Source organism: Muscardinus avellanarius (genome assembly GCF_963383645.1).
Source record: "Muscardinus avellanarius genome assembly, chromosome: 16".
Lineage (NCBI taxonomy): Eukaryota > Metazoa > Chordata > Mammalia > Rodentia > Gliridae > Muscardinus > Muscardinus avellanarius.
In genome coordinates this window covers 22,904,744-22,932,562 of record NC_137802.1, presented here as the reverse complement: position 1 = coordinate 22,932,562, position 27,819 = coordinate 22,904,744, and the positions used below count along the sequence as shown (strand labels likewise).

Sequence of the window (27,819 nt, the reverse complement as noted above, 5' to 3'; positions counted from 1 at the left end):
CAGTCAGATCTGTTTATTACCAAGTTTGCACCAAGGCCAGGCACATCAGTGCCAAGGACCCATGGGGAACTCGTCCTCCCCCAGAGCTACCAGGACACCCACCCCGCCCCGTGCCAGGCACGTAAAGCCTGTGATCACCTAGGGCAGCTGATACACATCAGCTCATGGCAGCCGGGGTGGTTGTAGTGGCTCAGGGGACATCTGTGCCACACTGTGGGGTGCAGTAGAGGATGGGTTGCACTGAGCTTGGGTGGAAGGAGGAAGAACTAGTGGTAGAGGCAGAGGTGGGGCGCCAGGCCACAGGAAAGATCTGTGTCCTGCGAGGGAGCCGAGCTGCTTCCCAGCCCTTCCTGGGTGGCTTTGTGTCCTCTGCTGTTAGCCTGTGAAGAAGCCAGGATTTGTCCCCTGGCTGGCCCACATTTGCCATGTGTTCACAGGGCACAGGGGTGGCTCCTGGAGCCTGGTGGGAGGACCTGTCTTCAGGGCGGTGGTCTGAGGTTAGGGCAGGACCGGAACCCTTCAGTGGGTTCATGGCAGTTCATACAGCAGTGTCTGGGGCTGGCCTGGCTGGGCCCACCTCTGGAAAGCACCCCAGGAGAATGGGGCTACATCCCTGTCCCTAGAGGGTCCTCATAGCCATTGGACTCTAGTGAGCACAAAGCCCTCAGTAGGCAGCCCTGGGAGTCTGGCACAGGACATCACGGGACTTGTCCAATCCTCTGCTAACTGGGAGCCTGGTTTGTGATTTTTCAGGCCCCAAAAGTGGCTCCCTTGCGCTCCAACCCCATACCCAGGAGTGGTACAAGTCGTTGAGTGGCTCAGAGCCCCAGATGTGATACAGGCCCACGCCCAGCTGGCAAGCTCAGCCTTCCCACAGAAATGAACGTGGAGGAAACAGTGACCAGCAACAAGGGCGGGCTCCTGCCACCCCAGAGTCCCCAGTAGACAGGGGGTTCTGCCAGCCAGCTCCTTAGCATGCCGCATGGCAGCGGAGAAAAGATGCTGAGTAGACAAGGGGACAGGTGTCTGGCAGTGCTTGAGAGGAGATTGACCCATGTTTGCACATTGTCCCCTGGACAGCCAGGGAGACATTTGTGTGTTGTTTGTTTGTTTCGGGTCTGGGGATGGAACCCAGGGGCATTCAACCTCTGAGCTACACCCCTGCCCTATTTTTTTTTTTTTTGGAAGGGGAGTAAAAGGTTTATTGGAAGCAGCAGGGAATGGGGCAAGGGTGGCTGAACACCCCAAAGGGGCTGGAACTCTGGGGTCCAGCAGCTGCCTTCAGGACAATACTCGAGAGTAGCCCAAGCCAATTGCCTTCAGGTACAGGCTGCTTTCTTCCGGAGTCCGCACGATCTGCCAGAAGGGAATAGAGAAAAGTGGCCGAACACCCCATAGGGGCTGTCGGAACTCCAGGGTCCAGTAGCTGCCTTCAGGGTCACTACCCGAGTGTCGCCCGAGCCAAGTGCCGTCAATTACAAACTACCTTCTCCCAGAGTCCACGCGATCTGCCAGAAAAGAGGTACAGGTCACCCCTAGGGGCCTGGTCAGCCATGATGTCCAGCAGAGGCCTTCAGGTCACTACTCGAGAGTCGCCCGAGCCACGTGCCCTCAGATGCACTCTGCCTTCTCTCAGGGCCAACACAACCTGAGAGAGAGAGAACAGCTCCCCAGAAGGGGAGGGGGTCCCGAGCGGGAAGTGACCCCTGCCCTATTTTTTTTATTCTTTATTTTGAAACCGGGTCTCACTGAGTTGCAAAGGACCTCACTAAGTAGCTGAGGCTGTCCACGAACTGCGATCGTCCGGTCTCAACCTCCCAAATGCTAGGATTACAAGCGTGTGCCACCATTTCCAGCATTGTTTGTTTGTTTGTTTGTTTTTGATACTGGGAATTGAACTCAGGAACATTCCACCTCTGAGCTACACCCCCAGCCATATTTTATTTTTACTTTGAAACGGAGTCTTGCTAGGTTGATGAGTCTTGCTACTTGCTAAGGCTGTTCTGCGATCCTCCGGTCTCAGCCTCCGAGTACTGGGAGTACAAGCGTGGACCACCATGCCAGGCCAGGGGATATTTGGAGGCTGTTAGAGCCACTCGCAGTCCTGAGGTAGCTCTTCTTCCAACAAGGCCAGTATCTACTTCCTGCCTGTTAGTCCTTCTCCTGGGCATGGAGCTGAACCCAGGCCAGCTTGCTCAGCTCTTGGTGTGTCTGTGTCTCTCCCTGCCTCTTCCACTCTCCCTCTTCCCCATCTCTATCCCCACCCCCATTTCTCTACCTCCCTCCTCTTGTCTCTGTCTCTCAGCCCTGGGACTCATGCACCTGCTTCTCCTCCCCAAATCCCTGCCCACCCCTCCTTTCTGTGCCCTGTTGGGAGAGGAAGGACAATCAGTAGACACAAGCCCTGAGCTTTTCATGCACGGAGCAGTTGAGTGAACCTATGACTATTTCTGAGGCGGGTTCCTTTCCTTCCTCCTTTAAATTTTCTCTGTAAATTTTTAATTACATCAGTATTCAAGTTAAATAATTCAACAATGCATGAGAAATATTATCTTCTCTTTGCCATCTTCCCAAACCCCTTTCTCACTGTGCCAAGAAACAGGTACTTAATCTAGGCATTTATTTGCTTATTTTTGTGGTACTAGGGATTCTACCTCTAAGATACTCCCCCAGCTCTTTCTATATATTTTGTTTTGAAGCTAGGCTGCTAAGGGTCTCACTAAGTAGCCGAGGCTGTCCTCAAACCTGCGATCCTCCTGTCTCAGCCTCCTGAGTACTGAGATTACAGGCCTGCATCACCAGGCCCAACTTAATCAAGGCACTTAAATTTGTTTTATTTAGAAATAAAAATAAATAGGCTCTTCCCCATGTCTCTTGCTTTTTTCTGTTGTTTTTAAAAGATATCATGGGATCCTCTAGGCCACTAGATATAGATTTTACTTCATTCGTTGTAATGGCTGGAGGAAATCCCATAGTATAGTGTATCATGATTTTGTTACTCACCTATTGACGGACATCCTGATTGTTTCATCCATGAGAGAAATACTGAAGTGTATTTATATACATAATGCCATGAACCAGAGCTTTGATATGTGGGGGCAGGTTTCTAGAAGTAGAGCTGTGTTTTAAATTTCAACAGACCTTGCCAAACGAGAGTACAAAGATGTTCTGGTCACTTACAATCACCCCAGTAGGACTGTTCATTCACCTTCATCCTGCTGAACACCAGTATTATTGAAGTTTATAATTGTGGCCTATATACAGGACAAAAATGGTATTTTGTTGTTTTATTTTACATATTTGAATATCTCTTCCTATGTTTATTATTTATCAGTTATTAAGATATCCTCTTTTAAAAACTGTGTGTTCAACTGGGTGGCACACATCTGTAATACCAGTACTCGGGAGGCTGAGATAGGATCACAGGTAAGAGGACACAGCCTCAGCAATGTATCAGATCCTCAGCAACTTAGCCAGACTCTGTTTCAAAATGAAAAGGGTTCAGGAGTATAGCTTGGAGGTAGAATGCCCCTGGGTCAACCCCCAGTACCCCCCAAAAAAAAAGAGAGCAGGATGAAAAGCATAACACTAGCTGGGCTTGGTGCACATGCCTATAATCTTAGTACTTAAAAGGATCACAGGCTCGAGGCCGGTCCTAGCAACTTAGCAAGAGTGTCAGCAACCTAGAGAGATCCTATCTCAAAAAATAAAAGGAGATGGGGTGTAGCTTGGAGGTAGAATGCTCCTGGGTTCAATCCCTAGGACCACACACACAAAATACCCCTCATCAGCATCATTCATGAGTATTTTATATTCCCCACCCCACGAGCTAGTTGTCAGACCCAGGGCCTCACACATACCAGGACACCAGGCAAGGGCTCCATTACTGAGCTCTGCTCCCAACTCCTAAAGTTTTTAATCAGTGTGATAAAACAAGAAAATAAAATTAGCTGTTAATATTAGAAAAGAAGAAAAGTAATTTTCTTATTTGTAGACAATGTGATTGCATACCAAAAAAATTCTACATATTCTACTACAACAACCCACTAGGATTAATAAGAAAATTTAGAGATTGACAAGACCTGAGATGAATCTATTAAAGAGCCAAAGCTTTAATCTATACTGGCTAATTAGATTAGAAATGTTAAATCCCATTTGTAATTGGAGCAAAAACAAATACCTAGAAACAAATTTTAAAAGACAATTATAAAATGTTACTGTATTTATTTGATTGGACTGCTATAACAAAACATCACACGACTGGGTGGTTTAAACAACAGAAATTTGTCTTCTCACAATTCTGTAGGCTGGGGGCTAAGATCAGGGTAACAGGTGAGGTACCTGGTGAGGTCTCTCCCCTTGAGATGCAGTGTGCTGTTTAAGCCACAGTGAGACTTGGAGCGTCAAGGTCAGAGGAGGACACATTCAGTCTATAATACTTATCAAAGGACAAAAAAAAAAATAAGCCCTGAACCTAAAAGCAGATAAGAATCTCAGTCCTTCCAAATTTAAAAGTGTACTGTAATTCCTTTTGAGAATCCCAGTGGACTATTTAGGAAGAAATGGATACACTGATTTTTATTAAAGTGCATTTATAAAATTTATAAAATGTTCTTAGTAACACTGTTCATAGTAGCCTAAAAAGTAGAAACAATCTAGATAGCCATCCACTAAGGACTAGGTAAGCAAAATGTGGCATAATCAGTCAATAGAATATTATTCAACCAGGAAGAGGAACAAAGCACTGATATATGCTTTAACATGCATGAACCCTGGCACCGTTATGCTAAGTAAAAACCCAGAGTCAAAGGGCCACATATTGTGCTGGGCACAGTGGCACATACCTGACTCCACCATTGAATCCTAGGAGAGCACTGGCGTGAAATGTGTCCTCGACAAATGGATGCTGACTGAATAAGTGATGGAAACACAAATTGATAAGCAGCAGCAGAAGTTAGTAAGAAGCCGGGTGCAGTGGCGCACGCCTGTGATCCCAGTACTTGGGAGGCTGGGGCAGGAGGATCGCAGGTTCGAGGAGAGACTCAGCGAGGTAGTGGGACTCTGCAACCCAGTGAGACTCTGTTTCAAAAAATAAAATAAAAAGGGTTGGAGCTATAACTCAGAGGTAGAATGCCCTGTACCAGATACAAAAAAAAGTTAGGATAAAAAGTCACCAGGTAAAGGACATTCTGATGTTTCTTCCTCTCCTCTTCCTTCTCCTCTCTTCTTCCTCTTCCTCCTCCTCTTCTTCCTTCTTCATTTTCTCCAAACAGGACAGGCCTGAACTTTTCAAGATACTCAAGAGGCAGACACAGAAGAATCACAGGTCCAAGGCCAGCCTAGACAACTTAGAGAAACCTCCCAAAATAAGAAAGCCGGGCGTGGTGGCCACGCTTATAATCCCCGCGCTTGGGAGGCTGAGACAGGAGGATCGCACAGGTTCAGCTGGCTTAAGAAACCCTGTTTCCAAATAAAATATAAAATAGGTCTGGGAGTTTAGCCCAAAGGGAGAAGGCCCCTGGGTTCCACCCTAGTACCACCATAAAAAAAAGAAGAAGAAACAAACAAAAAAAAAAATAGAGGGCTGGCTGGGCGATATAGCTCAGTGGGAAAGCACTTGCCTGGCATGCAGGAGGTTGTGGGTTCAGTCCCCAGCACCTCACACACACATATACACACAGCCTACATACTGTATGATCCCATCTATAGAAATGTTCAGAGTAGGCAAACCATGGAGACAGAAAGTAGATTAATAGTTGTCAGGGGCTGGGAAGATAGAGGGAAATGGGGGATGACTACTGAGCACAGGGTTTCTTTAGAGGTGCCAACAATGTCGTGAAATCAGAGCAGTGCTGGTTATCCAGCCTTGTGATTGTACTACAGCCACAGTATTGTACACTTCCAAAGGGGAGTTTTATGGGATATGAATTATATCTCAGTTTGAAATTTACAAGTTAGAGAATAGTTTATTATAGAATAAATAGATAAATAGACTGGAAGAGAAGAATACAGTTAGAATACATAGAAGCTGAGCATAGGTAGCCTTTCAATTCAAGGGGAAAATAGCATTTATTTAATAACTGCTGCTTAATATAATTAGATTTCAATTCCCTTCTATGTTAATCCAGAAACCCATTAAAGATCTAAATGTTAAAGGTAAAACAAAAAGCATGTCCTCCTGTAATCCCAGCAATTTGGGAGGCTGAAGCAGGAGGATCATAAATTCAAGCCCTGTCTGGGCAACTTAGCAAGATCCTGATTCAAAACAAAAAATAAAAAAGGCAAAGTATGCAGTTCAGTGGTAGAGATGCTTGTCTAACATGCATAAATAAGTAAATAGTTGAAAAAAAACAGGTATGGCGACGCATGCTTGGGAAGCAGAGACAGGAGGATCTCAGGTTTGAGGATAACCTCAGCAATGTAGCAAGACTTTCAGCAACCTAGTGAGACTCTGTTTCAAACTAAAAGTAAAATAGGGCTGGAAGTGTGCCTGAGAGGTGGATCTCCCCTGGGTTTAATCCCCAGTATGGAAGGAAGGAAGAAGGAAGCCCAGGAATCCAAGGCCAGCCTGGGCAATACAGTGAAACCCCATCTCAGATTAGACAGTGAAACATGTCTGCATTAGGAAAAGAATAGAAGTAGCCATTCCTCTGTGTTGTCTCGAGGGGAGCGAGCGGCTGCTGCTACAGGGAGGCTGACGACTCTCCCACTCCGGTGTTGGTTTGGGGGCGCGCTTGCCAAGACCCTTCTGGGGCCCACCAAGGGTTGGAAGCACGGCTGGTCACCTCCAGGTCAGGCCTCCAGCCTCCTGCCCCACTGGTGACAGTGGGGGTGGCTCCGGCCAGCAGATCACTGCTCCAGCTTCCAGCAGTGATGAACAAGGTCACCCAATCTCCTGCCCCCCTGAAGTGTGAGGTGTAAATGGCAGAACCAGTACCCAGGTACTGGTGGCACAAGCTTGTAATCCCAGCATTCGGGAGGCGGAGACTGGAGGATCGCGGTTTGTGGACAGCCTCAGCTACTTAGCGAGGCCCTCTGCAACTCAATGAGACCCTGTTTCAAAAATAAGACTAATAAATAGGGTTGGGGATGTAGCTCAGAGGTAGAATGCCCCTGGGTTCCATCCCCGGTACCGAAAAATAAATAAATATAAAAAATAAATAAAATAAAAAGTCTTGCTCACAGGGCTCTAGTTCTTCCAATGGCCTAGGGTGGGTCCAGGCCTCAGCCCCAACCCCCGAGGCCTGGATCGCAGCCTCTCCCAGAGCTCCCTGCTCAACCCCCACCCCTGCACCTGTGGCCCTTCACCTGTACCAGACACCACCTTTGAATAGAATGACACATTGTTCCCTTTGAGGTCTAGTCCAGAAAAATGCTTCAAAGCTTGGATTTGGTCCTTTTGGATAATTTTAAGAAAAATAGTTTTGTTATCACTTCAATGAGTTACTAGATTTTAAGTAAAAAAAACAAACAAACTAGGGGGTGCTGTTACTGGAATTTGAAGCCAGGGGCATTCTACCTCTGAACTATAAGCCAAGCTCCTTTTGATTTTATTTTTATTTTGAAACAGGATCTCACTGAGTTGCAGAGGGCCTCGCTAAGTAGCTGAGGCTGTCCACAAACCTGTGATCTCCTGTCTCAGCCTCCCAAGTCCTATGATTACAGGTGTACATCACCATACCCAGCTAGCAAATTTTTAAAAAATCCTAAACTGATTCTGGACACAGTCCCATGAAAGCAAGCTTCAGGGTTCTATCTGGACAGAGCAGCCTGGTTCTGCTCAGGCCACGGAGGTTGACCTAGGGCCACCCTTGCCCCAGCTAACCTGTCCGTCCCACTCCCATCTCCCTAGGCTCCTGGAGAGGCCGAGTTGCTCGGAGCACACGGCCAGGCAGGACTACTCTGTGACTCATGGTCATTATCTCATTTGATGCTCAGAACAGCCTACGGGGCAGCTACAGACGGTGAAATTGACTCTTAGTGATGGATGAGGAGGAAAAGCTGCCCAAGGTCACGTGGGCTGGCGGCTGCAGCTCCTGATGCCCAGCCCCATGGCTCCACTCGTGAGTCTGCTGCGGGTGAGGCTCTTGCCCATGGCACCCCTGTGCTGGCGTGGCTCTTTCTGATTGGGTCAGGGGATTTGGAGACACTGGGAACAGAGACCACTGAGGTGGGTTTGAGGAAAGGCCCTCGAAGCTGGAGGGCAGCCTCCGCTCCATTCCTCTCTGTCACCTTGCACAGCACTTCAGTCATCACACCTGTCCCTGCCCATCTCCGCTCTCAGGACCCCATGTCTATGCTTGGGAGAAGTGATCAGCACTGCACTGTTGTTAGAGTGCCCCTCTGCTGCAGTTAGACATCATGGCTGGCAGGCTGTGAGGGCTGCCTTTCCCCCAGTGGAGCTGGGGCAGGACATGTCTCTCCATCAATAGCCCTCCGACCACAGAAATGAATGTTTTGTGTCTGACAGGGTAGTGAGCTCCCTGTCACTGGGAGCATTCAAACAGAGACAAGGTATTATAGAGGGGATCAGAAGCTGGAAGAAGCTCACTGTGGTTATCACTGGGTGTCCAGAGTTGTGTCCCATGTTGGGAGTGGGTATGGGGTTTAGGGTCTGTGTTCTAAGGTTGGGGAAAACTGCATGGCCCACACGGGCTTTGAACCCAAGACCTCTGTCTTTACTAGCATGGAGCTGCAGCTGACGAGCTAACAAGCAGTTCGATGGCAGCCATTTTTCCATCAAACACATATGCTGTTTCCTGACTTCTTAACGCAGCGTGCTATTTATACCAGCGGATCCATTCATTCTTAATGAGCCTCGGTTGTGGATTGTAAAACGTTTTATTTTCAGACAGGATTGCTCACTGCCCAGAGCCAGCTGTTGCTATGTCGCCTTCCTTCTTTCTCTGTTTCTGAGAAATTAGCATTTTGGAAGCTCTTTGGTGCACTCAGCTGCCCTCTCCCCACCCCGGTATTTCCCCAGTGGACACTGGACTTGCTGCTCGGCTCCAGTTAGCTGAGCACTGGGAGCATGTGCAGAGGTCGCAGCTGGGGCAGGGAGAGGGAGGCAAGCAGAGAGGGAGGGAGCCCGCGTCAGGAAGTGGGGTGCCGTCTCTCCTCCGAGGGCCAGACATTTACCTCTGTGATGGGGCCCAACCTGGTAGTGCAGGGCCTGGATCTGGCTTACCTTATAAAACTCACTGTCAGCTTCTCTAAAGGAGGAGAATTCTCACTTTTTAGAAAATGGAGTTCTAGCCAGGCATAGTGGTGCACGCCTGTAATCCCCCAGTCCTTGAGAGGCTGAGATAGCAGATTTGAGGATGGCCTCAGCAATGTAGTGAGACTCTCAAAGCTTAGTGAGACTTTCAAAAACAAGAAATAAAAAGATCTAGGGTATAGCTCAGAAATAGAATGTGTCTGGGGCTCAATCCCCAGTACCACACACACAAAAAGAGGGAGGGAGGGAGGAAGGGAAGGAGGGAGATGGAGTTCTTGGGTTTTTGTTTTTGTTTTAATCAGGTCTGCCAATACTGCCTCTCTCTGGAAAATCTATCCAGCTTAGTAACAGCTTCCATCTTCACATAGGGTTCCCAGCCTCCCCTCCCTATTGTCTCCAACGTGCGTGTGCACGTGTGTGCACGCGCAGTGAAGGAGTTACTGGGAATTGAACCAGGGGGCGGGGGCTCTGCCTCTGAGCTATCCCCACAGCTTTTTATTTTTTATTTGAAACAGGGTCTTACCAAGTTACTGTGCCCTGGCCTAGAACCTGTGATCCTCCTGTAGCAGCCTCCCAAGTTCTGGGATTACATGCTTGTGGCACATGCCCAACTATCTCTGACATTCTTTTAGCATCACTCTTGCAGGGTTATTAAGAAGAGAAAAGGATGGCTGGGGATGGCGCTCAGTGATAGCACCTTTGCCTAGCATGCACAAGGCCCTGGGATTGATCCCAAGTACCACAAGAAGAAAAAAAAAATCAAAAGAAGGGAAATTGTTCCTGTTTCCACAGCCCTGGGAAAAGAAAGCAATAGAAGATAGGCCAACAGGGACGCCCAGTGCAGGAAACTTGGGCGGCCTTCTCCCTGGACATGCAGGCCGCTCACACTGGCTGCCCGGCCGTGCAAGGCAGGGCCTCACCACGTCACAGCAAGCTCCTACACTTCACCCTGACTCCTGGCCAGAGTGGCCCTGCCTGTCATGAGCACGGAGGCGCCCCCCCCCACCTTGCCAGTAGGGACTTCTGGGGCCGCCCTGCAGGCAGAACTCATGTTTTAGGGTCCCTTGGTTTGGGGTTGTCCTGGGCGTTGGCTTCCCCAGGAGCAGCGTGGATGAGGGGCTGGGCAGAGTTGTTGTCCTCCAGTTTTTACATCCTGTCGTCCAAATACAAGGGAACCAAACTTTGCAGGAGAATTTCAGGCAGACTGTGGAGCAACACCTGGGTCTGTTCCCGCCCATGCTGCCCACCACGTGCCATCACGCTGCCCGCCCAGGGCCTCAGCTCCCTGCCTGTGAGAGGCACTCACTAGGTGCATATGAACTGCCTGCCTCTTGCCCAGTAGTCAGCTCCTTCCGCAGCAGCACCTCCAATGCTTAGTCATTGCTTTCCCTGGCTCCCTTCCTTCTGTTCTCTGCATGGGTTCCACCCCCTGGAGAGCTGGAAGTACCTGGGATATTTTTTATGTTAAGGTAGCAGAAAGAAGGCCAGGCACAATAATGGCCTATAATCCCAGTACTTGGGAGGCTAAAAAAGAGGATCATAGGTTCAAAGCTAGCCTTAGCAACTTAGTGAGACCCTCAGCAACTTAGCAAGACTCTATTTTAAAATAAAAAATAAAGCCGGGCGTGGTGGCGCACGCTTGTAATCCCAGCATTCGGGAAGCTGAGACCTGGAGGATCGCGGTTCGCGGACAGCCTCAGCTACTTCGTGAGGCCCTCTGCAACAGTGAGACCTGGTTTCAAAATAAAGAATAAAAAATAGGGCAGGGGGCGTAACTCGGAGGTCGAATGTCCCTGGGTTCCATCCCCAGACCCGCAAAAAAAATAATAATAATAAAAAAATAAAAGGGCTGGGGGGTGTAGCTTAGCAGTAGAATGATCTTGGATTCAATCCCTAGTACCCCCCCCAAAAAAAAAAGGTCAATAGTCAATAGACACCAGGGACATATGACCCAAGAAGGACCATTGGACGAGGAGGGCAGGGACACTAGCTGTGACCCATCTGAGGAGGGCACTATGTGGCATTTGCCAATTGTTGACTCAGATCTTTAGAGAGTAGCATTATTGTATGGTCAAGAAAATAAGTAAGCAAGCCGGGAGTGGTGGCACACGCTGGTAATCCCAGTACTCAGGAAGCTGAGACAGGAGGATCGCAGTTTACAGCCAGCCTCAGCTACTTAGTGAAGTCCACTGCAACTCAGTAAGACCCTGTTTCAAAATAAAGAATAAAATTGGGCTGGAGGTGTAGGTTGGAGGTAGAATGTCCCTGGGTTCCATCCCCATTACCACACACACACAAAAAGAAAAGTAAGCAAACAAAAGCCACAGTCAGACTATCCTATCTGTGGCCCTCACCAGCTGTTTGGAGGCTTGAATGTCAAAGACAGGGAAGAGGCGAGGGATGTGCCGAGGCGAGCAGGCCCGCCAGGCCCCCAAGGGCTATCTTCCCCTGCGTGGCCACTCAGCTGGGCCAGCAGAGGCCTGAGTACTGTCTGCCTGTGTTCTATGCAGGTTGAAGGGTGCTGAGTGGCCTTCCTTCACTCCAAGTCGGGCTCCAGGCTAAAACATGAAGATTGCAGGTTCAAGACCAGCTTCAGCAGTTTGGCAACCCTCAGCAACTTAGCAAGACCCTGTTTCAAATTTAAAAATAAGCCAGGCCTGGTAGCACACGCTTGTAATCCCATTACTTAGGAGGTTGAGACAGGAGGATCACAGATTTGTGGCCAGCCTCAGCAACTTAGTGAGGCCATCAGCAACTTAGTGAGACCTGTTTCAAAGTAAAATAAGGCTGGAGATATAGCTCAGAGGTGGAATGCCCCTAGGTTCAATCCCCAGTACCAAACAAACAAACAAACAAAACAACTCTAAGCATGGCCCAGAATACACACCTGTAGCCTCAGCAACTCAGGAAGCTGAAACAGGTGGATGGTAAATTTGAGGCCAGCCTGGGCAATGTAGGAGACCCTGTTTCAAAACAAAACCAGTCCAGTAGCTGCTGTGGACCCTGAGGTTGCCTGTGGCAGGCTGTGCTGAGCTCTGTACACCTGCATTTCATGGAACACGCAGCCTGGGATGGGGAACCACCATTGTCCACTCTACAGGAAGGGACACCAGGACATGGAGAAGTCACGTGCCTTGCAGTGTCACCTCAGCATGGAGGGAAGAGAGATATGTGCAGTATTCAGGAAGCTGCCCTTCCCTGAAATTGCAGGGCAGTGGGGCCTGGCCATCGCATGTGGCTGTGTGGGAAGGGAAGCCCACTCATGTGAATTTGCCTTCCCTCTGGCCCATGACAAAGCCAGACACTAGCATAGTGTCTGTGGGTGAGAGCTGAGGAATCACCCCAAATGGAGTCCTGAGCAGGAGCAGGAGAGCCAGCTACAAGGGGCCCCCACCAGGCCCCACTGCTCTGCACAGCCCTCTCCAGCTGTTCACCTGTCTTGCCTGTCTTGCCAGGTGAACCTACAACTTAATTCCACCCACTGTAGCTTTAGCAGCCACTGGGGACCTAGGCAGAAAATAAATCTGCACCTCCTGCCCTGTGTGGCTGCAGGTAAAGCCCTGGGAGATCCTGCGCCAGCTCTGCTGTGCTACGCTGGGCCCTCCGGGGGCCTCCTGTCCATCAGACAGAGCTGAGCTCATTTCCCATTGAGCGCAAGACCAGACCACATGGGAAGGGGAGGAGGCCCCTGGCTAGCTGCAGCACCTGAGCAAGGCTGCTGGCCCATTCCACACCACAGCTCTGAGTGCAGCTCCCGGGCTGGAAGGGCTGAGGTTCTGGCCCCGGAGAGGGAAGCTGGGGAGCCACCCTCAGGGGCCACAAAAGCCTGTGGCAGGAAGGGACAGAAACAGAGACCCAGACCCAGACCAGAGACCATAGACAGAAATCAAACAAGAAAAACCAGGAGACAGACTCAAGAAGACTGAATCCATGGAGGCCCAGAGGAGATGGAAATCGAGACAAGAAATGCAAAGACAGAGAGAGGCTTATTGAAAACATCCACGAGAGAGGCACAACTCAATCAAGCAAGAGAAAACGCTGAAGTCGGAGCACACAGGCGGGGAGCACATTCTGTCTGGCAGGTGGGCAGGAGGCACACTCTGTTTCACGTCTGCCATACATCAGAGCGATATTGTGTTCCCTGACAGTGCAGAGGATACCAGGTCAGCCCGGCTCCTTGGGCCCTAAATGCCTGAGCCAGGGACTAGCCTGGCCTTTGCTTTTCCTGGTCTCCACCTAGGATGCCTGGCATGCCCCCATCCCAGCGTTTGTATCTGCCTATGTCCTGCCCATCCTTAAATTCCACCTCTTCCAGGAAGCGCCCCCTGACTTCTCTCCCTGAAGGCCACCCCCGGCCCACAGTCTGTACATCCTGTATATCAAGTTCTCTCTGGAGGGAGCAGCTCTTAGCTCCCATCCATCCTCCTCCAGTTCTCTGCAGAGCTCTGGAAGCGAGGGCAGGGACCACAGGATCTCCATACTAGCAAAAGCATCTCTATTGATTTGAGGATTTCTTTTTGCTATCCAGTGCCTCCTGTATGTCTGTGAGCCCAAAGGAGAGAGTAAATTGAAATTGATGCAAATGCAGGAGCAGCACAGGATCCCTCCATTCCCCAAACCTAACTTTCCAGCTGGGCCTGCACTGCCCAGTTCAGCCTCCCCCTGCCCAGACCGTCCACAGCCCTCCAGTGCCACAGCCTCACCCAGTCCCCCAAGGTGGCCTGTGACCATCCCTGACTGACAGATGAGGTGGTAAGGTTGGTGACCAGCTGAGCACCGAAAGCACACAGGATCTCCTGGCTCCAGGGCCCGAGACAAGGGACAGACTGAGGGACAGGGTTCCCAAGCCTCTGACTACCTTTCTCCATGACTCAGGTCCTGAGAAGGAAGATCTGAACCAAAGGAAGAGCCCATTCCTCCCTCCCACCCCAAGCAAGAGCAGGCCCAGAGTAGACAGTGAGCTCTCCCTACTCATCTGGTATCCATGGCAACCAGCCTCTGACAGTCCCCCCATCCCTGCCTAGGCTGAGGCCACCTGCAGCCTGGCTTGTGCCCCTGAGTGTCCTTTGAGGGGAGGCTGTAAGAGGCCTGCTGGTGGAACATCCAGCTCATCTGTGGAGCTGGAGGTGGTACTTGGGGCTCCAGGGACTCCTGGTCCCACTTTTGCTGAGACCCGGTGGCTGGGGCTTATGGAAAGAGGCTGATGTGGATGCAGATGTGGCCTTGTGAAGGCAGGTGCTGGGAGGAAAAGATGCAGGGCCAAGGTGCTGAGCCAGTGGGGAAAGGGGTGGGCTTCATCCTTGCTTCCCTGGGGGACTGGGGACCGCAGTAAGCCCATGGTTTGAATGGGCTCCTGGGTCAGGAATTAGATTCTGCTTTTCATTTTTATTTTTTTAATTTTATGCGGATCATATTGAAAATGGCATACATTCAGACTGTGCTTGGTGCCCTTTCCCACCCCACTTCCCCTTACCCCTCCCAACAATGTGTCCAGGTTGACCATGCCTCAGCCTTCTTCGTCTCCTACCCTTCCATCTCAGCTTTACTGAGGTTTCCTCTCCATTATCTGGAGTCCCTCTGATTCCTAATTGTCCCTGGTTTGGGCATATTAGAGAAAATATATGTAGATTGTGTTTTTAAAAACATGTGAAGAGCCAGGCATGGTGGCGCATGCCTCTAATCCTGGTATTTGGTAGGCTGAGACAAGAGCTTCAGCAACTTAGCCAGACCCTCAGCAGCTTAGCAAGATCCTCTTTGAAAATTAAAAAAAAAAAAGGCTGAGGGTTGCAGCTCAGAGGCAGAATGTCCCTGGGTTCAATCCCCAGTACCACAAAAATAATTTTTAAATAAAAGTAAAAATATTTGAAGGCTGTTGCGATGCACTTCTATAATCCCAGTACTGCGGAGGTAGAGGCAGGAGGATCACAAGTTCAAGGCCAGCCTGGACAATTTAGCCAGACCCTGTCTAAATAAATAAATAGAGCTGGAGGTATAACTTAGTGGTAGAGTGAGTACCCCTGGGTTCGATCTCCAGTACCTGAAACATATATAGATAGATATGAAGACTTGTGCAGCTTGTGTGTATGATGGTAGTAGTATTTAGGATTGAACTCCGGGCTGTTCTGCCTTGGTGTTATGCCCCCAGTCCATTTTTGTATTTTTATTTTGAAACACAGTCTCACTAAGTTGCTGAGGCTGGCCTCTATCCTGCAGTCCTCTTGTTACATCCTCCTGAGTACTGGGATCACAGGCACATACAGTTTTTTAGACTTGCAAAGCCTTCTGTGCTACTTAACCTTGTTTCATTAGTAGCTGTTCTGTCTCTGTTTTTCAGATGTGAAAATTTTCACATCTGAAAAGGTTTAGGAATTTGAGGTATTTGTGCAGGTGGCCCTGGGTGCTGAGGGTACCATGGGAACCTCCCTCCACCCTGCATATGGCCTCTGCCTCTGCCAGGAAAAGGCCCAGAGAGGACACAGAGAGACGTGCTGGAGGAACTGGCTTCGCAGAGGGGAGGTTGAGGGAGCAGAGCTGTGAGGGTGAGATGGGACTGGGTGCCTTGCGTGCTGGGTGAGGTGGGAGAGTGATGGTCCTGGGTTTGAATCCCAGCTCAGGTTTTGTTTTTTTTTTTTTTTTTGTTCTGTTTTTTTTTTTTTGTTTTGTTTTGTTTTTTTTGGTGGTACTGGGGTTCCTGGAAACCCTTCTACCTCTGGGCTACACTCCCAGACCTATTTTATATTTTTTGAAACAGGGTCTCTTACGCCAGGCCAGCGCAGCTGGCTTCGAACCAGCACGATCCTCCTGTCTCCGCCTCCCAAGCGCGGGGATTACAAGCGTGCGCCACCACGCCCGGCCCAGCTCAGGTTTTGAACAGCTCCCAACAGCACCTGTGCTCCCAGATCCTACAAAGCAGAGCATGGAAATTAATACTCCCTCAGGAGAGGCGATTGTATGGAAGTGAGGATGGCCTGGGCACTGAATGTGGTGACCCTGGAGGTCAGTGCTGTACCAGGGACGTGACCCCATAAATTCAGGGTGGCCCCTCCCCAGCAAAATAGCTCCCATCTCTCAAGTACCTACCATGTGCAGACACAGCCCATGTCACCTCTTAATAGTCACAGACACCCAGGAGGGAGTCATCAACCCCTACGCCATTTGATTGTTGAGCACCCAGATGGGCAAAGAAACTGGGAGCTGGGAAGCAGCAGAGGCAGGACTCAAGTCCCTCTGACTCAGCCAGTGCCTTGGGCGACCCTGCACTCGCCACCCCCTGCCACCAAACAGGGCCCCACAGCAGAGGCATCTTGGCAGGATTTCAGGCTGCAGACCGGGCCCCTGTCATCTGCAGCGGTGCCAGCCTAAGTGCTCTCGGGAGGATGCTCAGAAATGTCTGCGTGCTTCCCCAGGTCTTATCCTCATTCCTTTACATTTAAAAAATGTGTTGTTGTTTGGGTACTGAGGGTTAAACCAGAGGCATTCTACCTCTGAGCTACACCCCCATCCTTATTTTTATTTTTGAAACAGGCTCTCACTAGGCTGATGAGTCTCACTACTTGCTGAGGCTGTCTTCGAACATACAATTCTCCTGTCTTAGCCTCCCAAGTTACAAACATGCACCACCACACCTGGCTTTTTTTGTTGTTTTTAGTATGCAAAATTTCCCACCATCTGCTTTGCCTCGGCAGAATGTTTGCTGAAAATATCTTCTTCCTCTCTAATTCCCATAATTTCTGGGGGCTTTGGGAGCCTCCTAGCTGAGCAGCTGTAGCTCACAAGTGCTTCCCAGGCTCACCGGCTGCTGCTGTCCTTGTGCCAGGCAGACGGATGGTGGGGGCCCCACCTCCCAACCAGGAGGGGCACTGGGAGTCCTCCACTGCCCGCCTGGCCCCAAACTGAGTCCCAGGATTCCACCCCCAGGTGGCTGCAGGGTCAGCCTCTTGGATTTGGCCCTGAAGGCTGGTGGGATACCTGGGGTCAGCAAGAGCGTTGCTGGCTGAGCAGAGCCTGGAGGCAGTTCCCCTAGGTCCCAGTGCAGCATGAGGCCAAATAGCCCCAAGCCCTGGACCATCCCAGGCAAAGTGTCTCCAAAGGACAGCAGCTGCCACACGTGTCCTTTGAGCAGTCAAGGGAGACTCTCCAAAAGGGAAGACTCTCCCCCCACTTCAAGTAACAAAACTCTGAGTTGCCATGGTGACAGACAAATTGCAGATCCATCCAGGAGTGCGCTGGGGGGTGGGAAGCCGGACTATCCCCAGAGAAGTGAGCACACGGTGGCTGGCTGGCTGTCCATGGCTGAGGACAGGGGCAGCCCTTCTGGGCTTCAGGGGAGATCTTGGGGATACCCCACCCCCCTGGTAGTGGTCAGGGAGCTCAGGCACGGTGGAGGAGAGCAGGAGGGGAGGCTCCCCCTCCCTGCTACACAGCAGACAGGCCCAGAGAGTGCTGTAATGATCCTCTTCTCCCCAAGGCTATCAGAACCATCTTTTCCCTGGGGTTTCCCATCTTCCTCTAAAAAAATCACACCTGGGCAGGACACAGGAGCTCGCTCATCACTGAGCCATTCCAGATGCTGCCTGTGGGGAATTATAGGCAAGAAAAGAAAAGAAAAAAAAAAAAACCTCAGTCCTCAGTCCTGTGGAGTGTTTTGTGGAGGATGGAAAAGCAGAAGCCAAAAGATTTATGAGCCTAAAAGCTTCTTAACAGACCTAAAAGGTTTACGACCCCCACTGCTATGCAGCCAGATAGCAGTGGCAACTGAATGGCAAATTATCTGAGGCTCAGGTGTTAGGGGGAATCTCCCAGGAAGGAAGAAGGAAGAGCTGGCTGGGCATGGTGGTACACACCTATTATCACAGTACTTGGGAGGCAGAGACAGGAGGATTGCACATATGAAGCCAGCCTCAGCAACTTAAGGAAACTCTGTTTCATAATAAAAATTTTAAAGGGCTAGGGTGCAGCTTGAAGGTAGAATGCCTCCAAGTTCAATCTGCAGTACTGATAGAAAAAAATGAGAAGAAAACTGCTTCTGTGGCTGCCCGAAGAAGCCATAACTATTTGGGGGCGTTTGTGGGACCCGGGCCTCTCAGCAGTATCTTCTCCAAGTGTCCCCTTCCCCTGTGAGGTTAAGTACCGAGGCCAGACACTGGCTAACACTGCCAACATCTTCTGGTTTGTTTCTGTGGAGCACAGTTTATGGGAACTGACTCGAAATGGGAATTGGAGCCACACCACAAAGGCCCTTAAACTGAAGCCTGGCTCCAGCTGGAAATCCCAGATACAGAGTGGAGTGCAGTGCACACGCCTGTGATCCCCACACTCAGGAGGCTGAGACAGGAGGATCGCAGGTTTGCAGCCAGCCTCAGCAAGTACTAAAACTCGCATCAGCCTAGTGAGACCCTGTTTCATAATAAAAGCAAGCTGGGCATGGTGGTGCACGCTTGTCATCCTGGTACTTGGGAGGCTGACACAGGAGAATCACAAGTTCATGGCCAGCCTCAACTACTTAGTGAGGCCCGCCGCAACTTAGTGAGACCCTGTTTCAAAATAAAGGATAAAAGATAGGACTGGAGGTATAGCTTGGAGGTAGAATGCCCCTGAGTTCAATCCCTACTGCTAAAAAAGGAGAGAGAGAGAGAGAGAGAGAGAGAGAGAGAGAGAGAGAGAGAGAGAGAGAGAGAGAGAGATAGAATGAATTCCTGATACAGTGAGCAAAGATGCCAAGCCTGGGGACATTTTGTCCCAAAGTAATGCGTCTTTCTCGTCAGGTGCCTGGTCCCTGCTCTGTGACACCATTTGAGCCCAAGACCCCTCAACTGTCATTAGAGGCTGGTCCTCCTCCCCCTTTTCCATGTCTGGGATCCTCTATATCCTTTGTAACAGAACATAAAGAATAAGCCAACTGACAGTGACCTGGGAAAGTTTTCTGGTTTTATTCAGCCCTGTCCAACAGAGCACCCTTGCCCCCCAGGAACTTCACCCCACACCAGGGTACCATTTTGGACAAGACTACAGCTCACAACAAGCTCTTCCCCCAGTGTGACGGGGCCTGTTTGTCTTGTGGTGTAGCCTGTTCCCAAGCACTTTTGTTACCATGTACAATAAGTAGATGAGCCGGGCGTGGTGCCACACACTTGTAATCCCCGGTGCTTGAGAGGTGGAGACAGAAAGATCGTGCGTTCGAAGCCAGCCTCGCTGGCTTAAGAAACCCTGTTTCCAAATAAAAATATATTAAAAAAAATAGGTGTCTGGGAGTGTAGCCTGGAGATAGAAGGGTTTCCAGGAATCCCAGTACCCCCCCAAAAAATAAATAAATAATAAGTAGATGACAGAATGTGTGGGGTGGAGAGATGGGGGAGTGAGCTCGCCACCAGCACCTGCGCCTGGGACCTCCTATCCCACTATCTCCTACCAAGCCCTTTGCACCTGCCCCTTAGCACCAAAGCCTCCAGGACTTGCTCCAGACAGCAGAGCCCCAGGCCCACCCCAGCCCCTATCCATGTAGACCCTATAGACTGGCCATGGGGAGACGGGACATCCCAGGTGAGAAAGCATAAATAGATCACAGGTAAGCATCTCTGCCAGAGAGGCTGGGAGACCAGTGAAGGGCAGTCAGCATCTCTCTGGAGACTATCCCACCACTGAGCTCTGCCCAGGCTGGGGCTCCGCCTGCCCTGCTCCTGGGGGGATTAGCCTCAGGCCCCCTGCCTCCCGCCCACCTGCTCCCACCCATGGGGCTGGTGATTAGTCAGTCAGGGGATGAGTCAAAACTGCATAAATGCTTATAACACCGATGTCCAAGGTGCAATCCCAGTAGATTCCTGCTCAAAGCCATGCTGTCCATGACCTGAAAGCAACTACAAAGTCAGATGGGTTTTCAGCCTGCTGATGGGCACATGGACCCCAGCCCTCCTCCTCCCTGCCTCCTCTTGCTTCTGAATCATAAAAGACCAGAAAGCAAAAGCCTTTTGTCTACATACATGGCCATCCATGGGGAAGGGAAAGAATGGGAGTAGGATAGAGGATGCCCCTGAGTGGCCAGGCAGGAGAGCCAGGGCATGGGCTGGTCAGTGCCCTCGGCCACCCCGTGGTGCGCATCAGTGAGCAGAGACCGAGGCGTGGCCACCACATGTGGGAGCCTGGGAAGAGGGCACGCTGGGGCCACGTTTTTGCTGATGCCTTTTTCCCAGTTGTGCAGAGGGAGAGCTGAGCTGACAGGGAGCGCCCAGAGGGCCCCAGGTGGGACGTTATCACCCAAGTCCCTAAACAAGGCCAGTGGCGGTGGTAAAGAGGCAGGCATTTCAAGACCCATTTTGCTGGCGAGGTTGGCAGCATGCGTGGACAAGACAGGCAAGTGCCTGCTCGTCATCATACTTCCAGGGCTGGGAATCTTAGAGCTGACCTTCTGGCTGCTGTGTCTGTGACCTGTGACTCCCTTAGCTGAGCGGTAACAGAAGCTGAAGGCCCGAGGATTTTCCAGAACGTTCTTGATCCATGAGGAAACTACCATTTCCCTCTCCTGTGCTCACAGCGGAATTCTCTACACACTGCTCCAGAAAGGGCTTGGCAGATCAAATGAAACCTATCAGCCACCCTTGGTATAGATGGGTCCTGTTTCTAGTCTTATTCCACAGAGCAGTACCTGTGTCTCAGGAATGGGGAGGACTCAGGAAGACCCACTTGCTATGGTCTAGCACAGAGCCTGCACCAAGGGACCCACCCATCTGACCCTCTCTCTGTGCCTAGCATTTGCATTTGCATTTTATTTTATTTTTTGTGGGTCTGGGGATGGAACCTAGAGGCATTTGACCTCCGAGCTACATCCCCTGCCCTATTTTTTATTCTTTATTTTGAAACAGGGTCTCACTGAGTTGCAGAGGGCCTCACTAAGTAGCTGAGGCTGTCCGTGAACCTCGATCCTCCAGTCTCAGCCTCCCGCATGCTGGGATTGCAAGCTTGCGCCACCACACTCGGCTGGCATTTGCATTTTAAAGCGAAACACAGAAGGACCCGAGTATGCAGGCCCTACGGGTTACCTTGGATCCCAAACATTTCTGTGCAGTTGCCCTTGTTATTAACCTTTTATCACTTAATTAAATGTCATATAAATTGATGAAAAGGTTCAGAAAAGAAACCAGAGCTGTTTCCTTAAAACCAAGATTCTGTAAAGTCTTGATAGAAACAACTTGCTTTAAAAAAAATCTATTGCCAAGTGCAGTGGTGCACATCTGTAATCCTAGATCATTACAGGCTGAGAAAGCAGCACAAGTTCAAGGCCAGCCTCAGCAACTTGGTGAGACTCTCAACAACTTAGTGAGACCCTATTTCAAAAGTCAAAATTTTTTGCCAGGCATGGTGGTGCATGCCTGTAATCCCGGTATTTGAGAGACTAAAACAGTAAGATCACAGGTTTGAGGCGAGCCTCAACAACTTATCAAGGCTCTCAGCAAATTAGTGAGACCTTGTTTCAAATTTTTAAAAAATTAAATTAAAAAGGGCTGGGGGTGTAGCTCAGATGTAGAATGCCCTTGTGTTCAATCCCAGTACCAAAACAATATTTTTAAATGAAAACATTTATTATTGAATTAGGTGTGGGCAGGACAACTGTTTAAAATAAACAGGAGAAAGAAATGGAAAATATAAAAGATGTGCAATTGGATTGTTTTTGCAGCCACAATCTAAAGCTCCCACGCCAATGTAAAGAAGCTAAACTGGACTCAACTAGCGCAGGATGGATGTTGGTCATACAGGAAAGGCCTCAGGGACCCGACCTCACAGAAATACCAAGGCCTGACTCTGAGATTGGCAAACGAGACACATTTTTATGCTTAAAGTTAAAGTACAATATTTAGAGCATGAATATATCCTGTATCATGATGCCCTCTGTTCTACCAACCAAATTTGGTCTCACTGAGTGCAGAAAGGAGGGTGCTCTCTGTGAGGGCAACCCCTGGCCCTACTGGAGACTCCAGATCCATCAGCCCAGCTCCTTTGACATCCACAAAACCCCACTGGGATGAGGACCCTAGCTATCTGGCTCCTGGTTCTATCCCAAGCATGGGTGGTAGAGCCAGCCTGCATATGTTTCCTCACCTGTGAAACAGGGTGGCCGTATTTCCTACCTCACATGGTTGTTTTGAATACTAAAGCCAGGCATGGTGGTACACACTTGTTATCCTAGTACTTGGGAAGCTAAGACAGAAGACTCGCAGGTTTGAAGACAGCCTCAACAACTTAGCAAGACCTTGTTTCAAAATATAAACTAAACAGGGACTGGGTTGTAGCTCAGATAGAACACCCTGCGTCCAATCCATAGTACCTCTTCCCCAAAAAAGGCTGGGGGTGGAGCTCAAAGGTGGTATGCCTCTGGGTTCCATCCACAGTATCACAACACATGCCAAGCACTGGAAAGCTCGATGGGGTCTCATTCCTGCAGAGCTGCGTTTTGCCTTTAGGCCTTACCCACTGGGGCCTCAGAGCCATTGTGCCTGCACCGAGGGCTTCATCAGCTTCTACCAGACAAGAGGGTTCTGGGCAGGCAGGAAGCGGCACCGGAGGCTGCTGGCCAGGGGCGGCGCCAGGCGCACACCCAGCCTCCTCACACCAGGCCTCACCTCAACTGCAGCATAGACAGCCCACCCTTGACTGTCCTTTCTGGTGCCCAAAAGTGCAGCTGTGGTTCTGTGCCACTTTGTCATAGCAAGAGACAGGCCTGCCTGGCCCCTCTGTCCAAGCAGCGGCCAGTAGGGGCGACCTCCATCTCTGTCTTTTCCAGTGATTTCCAGCGACAGTGACAGCGACTCAGATCTGAGCTCCTCCAGCCTGGAGGACAGACGCCCACCCACAGGGGCCAGGGACACAAAAGGCGACAGAGCCGGTGGGGAGCCAGGTAAGTGTGGGAGCCACACCGCCTGCCTCCAAAGCCCAGTGCAGAGTGGCTTCAGGAGGAGGTGTGGGCCGGGGGCTGGGCCGCTACAAACTCAATCTCAGCACCACTGGAGGGCAGGGCCACAGCCAGGAGCATCTGTGCCTGCAGGGGCAGGACAGGAAGGCAAGGAAGGGCCTCACCTTCTGCCTGCACCCCTGGGATTCCTCCCATGAAAACCCGACTGCGCTAGGAGTAGCTCAGAGATAAAATGTCCCTGGGTTCAATCCCTAGTACCACTACAAAAACAAACAAATAAAAACAGGCGCTAGCTCCCCGAACTAGCTCAGCTGGGCCCTGAAACTGCTGTAGGTCCCCACCGCGTGTCACCCCTCCAGATAATACTTTCTTCTCTTTAGCACAGAGAGATGAAGCAAGTGTTCTCCACTTCTTCGATTTTGACATCTCTGGGCTCACCTGGTGACCCTGCCATATGCAGCGGGCTAAATCTAGTCTTGAGATGGGAGTAGAAAAGGCCTTGGAAAGGAAAGGCATTTTCCTTCCCTTTAAATACATAAAGGGTCTTCCAGGACAAACAAGGACCAGCTTGAGTCTGAGTTACGCTCAGGTTAGGACTGGGATCTTTGAAAGAAGTTTCAGGGAGGCTGAGTTTAATGAGAAAAGACCTGTGTATGAAATACCTTGGGTGCTCTCCTGGAGCCATGACTTGGGTAATCTCCTGCTAGAAGTGGTGTGGAAGGACTCTCTATCCTTTATGGAAGTTTGGACTAGATTAGAGATGTTGCAAATGGTGGCACTCACCCTACCACTCCCAGTCCAGTGTCCATGGCAGACAGTACTAGTTGATATGATTCTTTCCTAGAGAGCCCTGATGTGGCCTCAGAATCCTCCACAGCCGGGCGTGGTGGCGCACGCTTGTAATCCCAGCGCTTGGGAGGCCGAGACAGGAGGATCGCACAGGTTCGAAGCCAGCCTCAGCTACTTAGTGAGGCTCTCAGCAACTTAGTAAAACCCTGTTCCCAAATAAAATATAAAATAGCCTGGAGGTAGAAGGCCCCTGGATTTCATCCCCAGCACCACAAAAAAAAAAAAAAAAAAAAAAAAAAAGAATCCTCCTCAGTGCAGTTTTCCAAGAGATCAGTGGTAACAGACAGATAGATGACCGCAGAAGATAAAAACCGTCCCCTGACTGGGTCCCTATAGCCCCTAGTCCTAGTGATGTGGAAGGACTCTCCATCCTTTATGGAAGTCTGGACTAGATTAGAGAGGGCAAATGGCTGGCTCACCCTACCACTCCCAGGCCAGGGCCCATAGCAGTCCTAGTCCTACATTACAAAAGTGTGGAGGAACCGGGCGTGGTGGCGCACGCTTGTAATCCCCGCGCTTGGGAGGCGGAGATAGGAGGATCGCGCAGGTTCGAAGCCAGCTGTGCTGGCGTAAGAGACCCTGTTTCAAAAATATAAAATAGGTCTGGGAGTGTAGCCCGGAGGAAGAAGGGCTTCCAGGAACCCCAGTACCACAAATAAATAAATAAATAAATAAATAAATAAATAAATAAATAAATAAATAAATAAATAAATAGTGTGGAGGAGATTGACCCACCAGCACTGGTTCCAGGACAAGTTTCCCCACCCCTGCCCGGCCTTCATACTACCTTTAGCTGTGACCAAGCAAGACTTGGTGGTGGGAAGGAGTAAGTGAAATGTAATGGCTCCAGGCCCTCAGCCAAGCAGGGGCTAACAGCAAAGCCTGCTAAGGGGCTCTAGTGAGCAAAGATGGCAAGTAAACCAGGCACGGTGCTGCATACGGAGGCCAAGACAGGAGGGTTGCAGGCTCAAGGTTAGCTGCAGCAGCTTAGCAAGGCCCTTCACAACTTAGGCCCTGTTTCAAAAATAAAAAAAATAAAAACAGGTCAGAGGTAAGCCGGGCGTGGTGGCACACTCTTGTAATCCCAGCATTCGGAAGGCTGAGACAGGAGGATCGTGGTTCACAGACAGCCTCAGCTACTTAGTGAGGCTCTCTGCAACTTAGTGAGACCCTGTTTCAAATAAAGAATAAAAAATAGGGCTGGGGGTGTAGCTCGGAGGTCGAATGCCTCTGGGTTCCATCCCCAGACCTGAAAAAAAAAAAAAGCAGGTCAGAAGTAGAATGTCCCTGGGTTCTATCTCCAGCACTTAAAAATAATAATAATAGCCAGGCGTGGTGGCGCACGCTTGTAATCCCCATGCTTGGGAGGCTGAGACAGGAGGATCACACAGGTTCGAAGCCAGCCTCAGCTACTCAGTGAGGCTCTCAGCAACTTAGTGAGACCCTGTTTCAAAATAAAATATAAAATAGGGCTGAGAGTATAGCCTCGAGGTAGAAAGCCTCTGGGTTCCACCCCCAGTACCACAACAACAACAACAACAACAATAATAATAATGATGTCTCCCTCCCTCAGTCATTGGGTCTCATTGGGTTAACTAATCTGTTCACTCTTCCCTCATACCTCTATTCTAGGAAGAGAGGAAAAACTACTAATTATAGCTCTCCATGCTGTGACTTGTAACTTGGAGGAATGACAACCTGTGCTCTCTTGCAGGGGGCAGAGTGGAGTCTCCCAAGATGGGGTTCACCCACCCACCCAGCCTCCTCTCGGGACACCAGAGCAGCCTGGCCAGCGAGCCTGGGGTGGGCTCTGCAGACCCGCAGCGGGGCACCCCGCCCCAGCCTGAGTCCAAGGGCCCCGGTGAGCATCGCACCCCACCTTCCAGCTTGGCACCTTCTTCTGCTCCTCCCCCGTAGCCCTGTCCCCTCTCACTCCTCCAAAACTGCAGGGTCGTAGGTGACAGTGTCAGTTTCCACACTTGCTGAGTGCAGTGCCAGGCACTGGGGACAAAGGTGAGCCAGGCCCCATCCGTCCTGGCACTGACCAGAGAACGGCCCAAGTAGCAACAGCGACCATCCTAACCATTCAGTAACTACAGCAATGGATCTTAACATCCTCTGCTTTAAAAAACACATCTAGCTGGGCGCACACCTGTATTCCAAGTACTTGGGAGCTGAGAGAGGAGGGTTACAAGCTTGAGGCCAGCCTCAGCTTAGTGAGGCCCTCGACAACTTAACGAGACCCTGGAACACAACAGAAATAGAAAAGAGGACTGGGGTGTGGCTCAGAGATAGAATGCCCCTGGGTTTAATCCCCAGTACCACAATAAAAAGGATAATCCAGAGCCTCTCCCCATCTCCATAACAGTCACGGGAATCCTCACCTTGAGTGTACCTACCATGTGCTGGGCAGTCAGGTCCTCACTGAGCCCCATCATGTGCCAGCCTGGGCCAGGAGCAGCAGAGTCAGTCATTCTCCAGAACCTGCTCCATGGCAAAAGAATCAGCCCACCCTGCGCGGACCCAGTCAGAGAAGCCGGGTCCCAGGGGGGAGATGCTGGGAGCCCTGAAGCCAGGGACCCAGAGCCTGGCTGCCCCGGCACCTCCAGGGGCAGCTTTTGTGACATTGGCGGGTTCACTGGGAGCCTTACAATCATTTGGTAGGTGTGGAAATGACCAAGGCTCCACCTATGGGCCCGACCCAGCTGAAATCATCATGCAGTGGGAGGTGAGGGTACTTCTGAGGCTCAAGAGAAAACCACGCACACGCAGGAGGGGCCCCTGGTCTCCCTCAGGAAGAAGCCCAGCGGGACTGGGCACCTGCCCGGCACAGATCCACAGGCACCTGTCCATCAGGGCAGCAGCTAGTCTCCTGCTGCGGGGGCAGGTCTCCTTCCAGGAGCCCTTGTGCTCGGCAGCAACACTCCCTCCCTGCTCCCTACCCCCGGGTCCCCAGGAGCTGCAGGCACTTGGGAGGGAGGCAGCGATGGGCAGGCCTCTGGGGAGTGAGGGGCACCTGTATCCCTGGAGTGTACCCCATCCCTCCCTCCAGACTCCTGAAGTCCTCCACAGAAGACAGTCTGTGACAAAGCCTGCCCAAGTTCTAGTCCCAGCCCTGCCACCCACAGGCACATAAATGTGGGCAACGGGTCATGTTGAGCCCTATGAAACTGTAGCTTTGCAAGCCAAAAATAGCCAAACATATAGCCAGGCGTGGTGGCACACACCTGTAATCCCAGTATTTGGAAGGCTGAGACAGGAGGATCATAGGCTCGAGGCCAGCCTCAGCAACTTAGCACAGCACTCAGGAACTTAGTTGAGAGCCTGTTTCAAAAATAAAATAGGGTTGAGGGTATAGCTCAGAAGTAGAATGCCCTGAGTTCCATCCCCAGTACAAAAAAGAAAAAGAAAAATAGGCAAACATGAGCAGTCTCTGCACAAATTTCCGTGATCCCTGAAGTGCCCCTCACGGGTTGTAGGCAAGGCGAGCCAGTTTCCCCATAGCTGTCTACCCTGCTGCGCAGGTCCTCAGGAGATGTCCAGCCATCCTGGGGGCAGGGGCACATGGCCATGCAAAGAAAGGACGCCAGGGCAGAAGAGGCAACTTGAAAAGTGTTGAGCTACAGGAGGGCTTGTATGCCCGTGTCCAGCATCCCCGTCGCTGTACCCATGACCCTGGTCTTAGGAGCCCACTGCTCCCTCCAGACGGACGTGTGCAGGCAGTCGCCGCTGCAGGTGTGACTCACAGCTGAACTTCACCTGCATGTCACTCCGGGGGAGTCACATCTGCTCATGGCGTGGTGGACTTTTTCTCTTTCCTCCAAAGGCAAGAGACACACCCCGGCCAGTCCCC

General features: G+C 50.7%; 1 protein-coding gene across 1 annotated transcript in view; it reads left to right on the top strand.

Annotated features, from left to right (window-relative positions):
* The window catches only part of RPH3AL (rabphilin 3A like (without C2 domains)), a gene marked incomplete at both ends in the record, with an annotated part of 89,313 nt that extends 63,430 nt beyond the window's left edge, over nucleotides 1-25,883 (top strand). Inside the window, 2 exons of the mRNA XM_080713991.1 lie at nucleotides 22,989-23,102; nucleotides 25,681-25,883. Of these exons, the coding sequence (XP_080570117.1) occupies nucleotides 22,989-23,102; nucleotides 25,681-25,883 (317 nt within the window). The remainder of the gene's footprint in view (nucleotides 1-22,988; nucleotides 23,103-25,680) is intronic.
* Nucleotides 25,884-27,819: the final 1,936 nt, after the last annotated feature.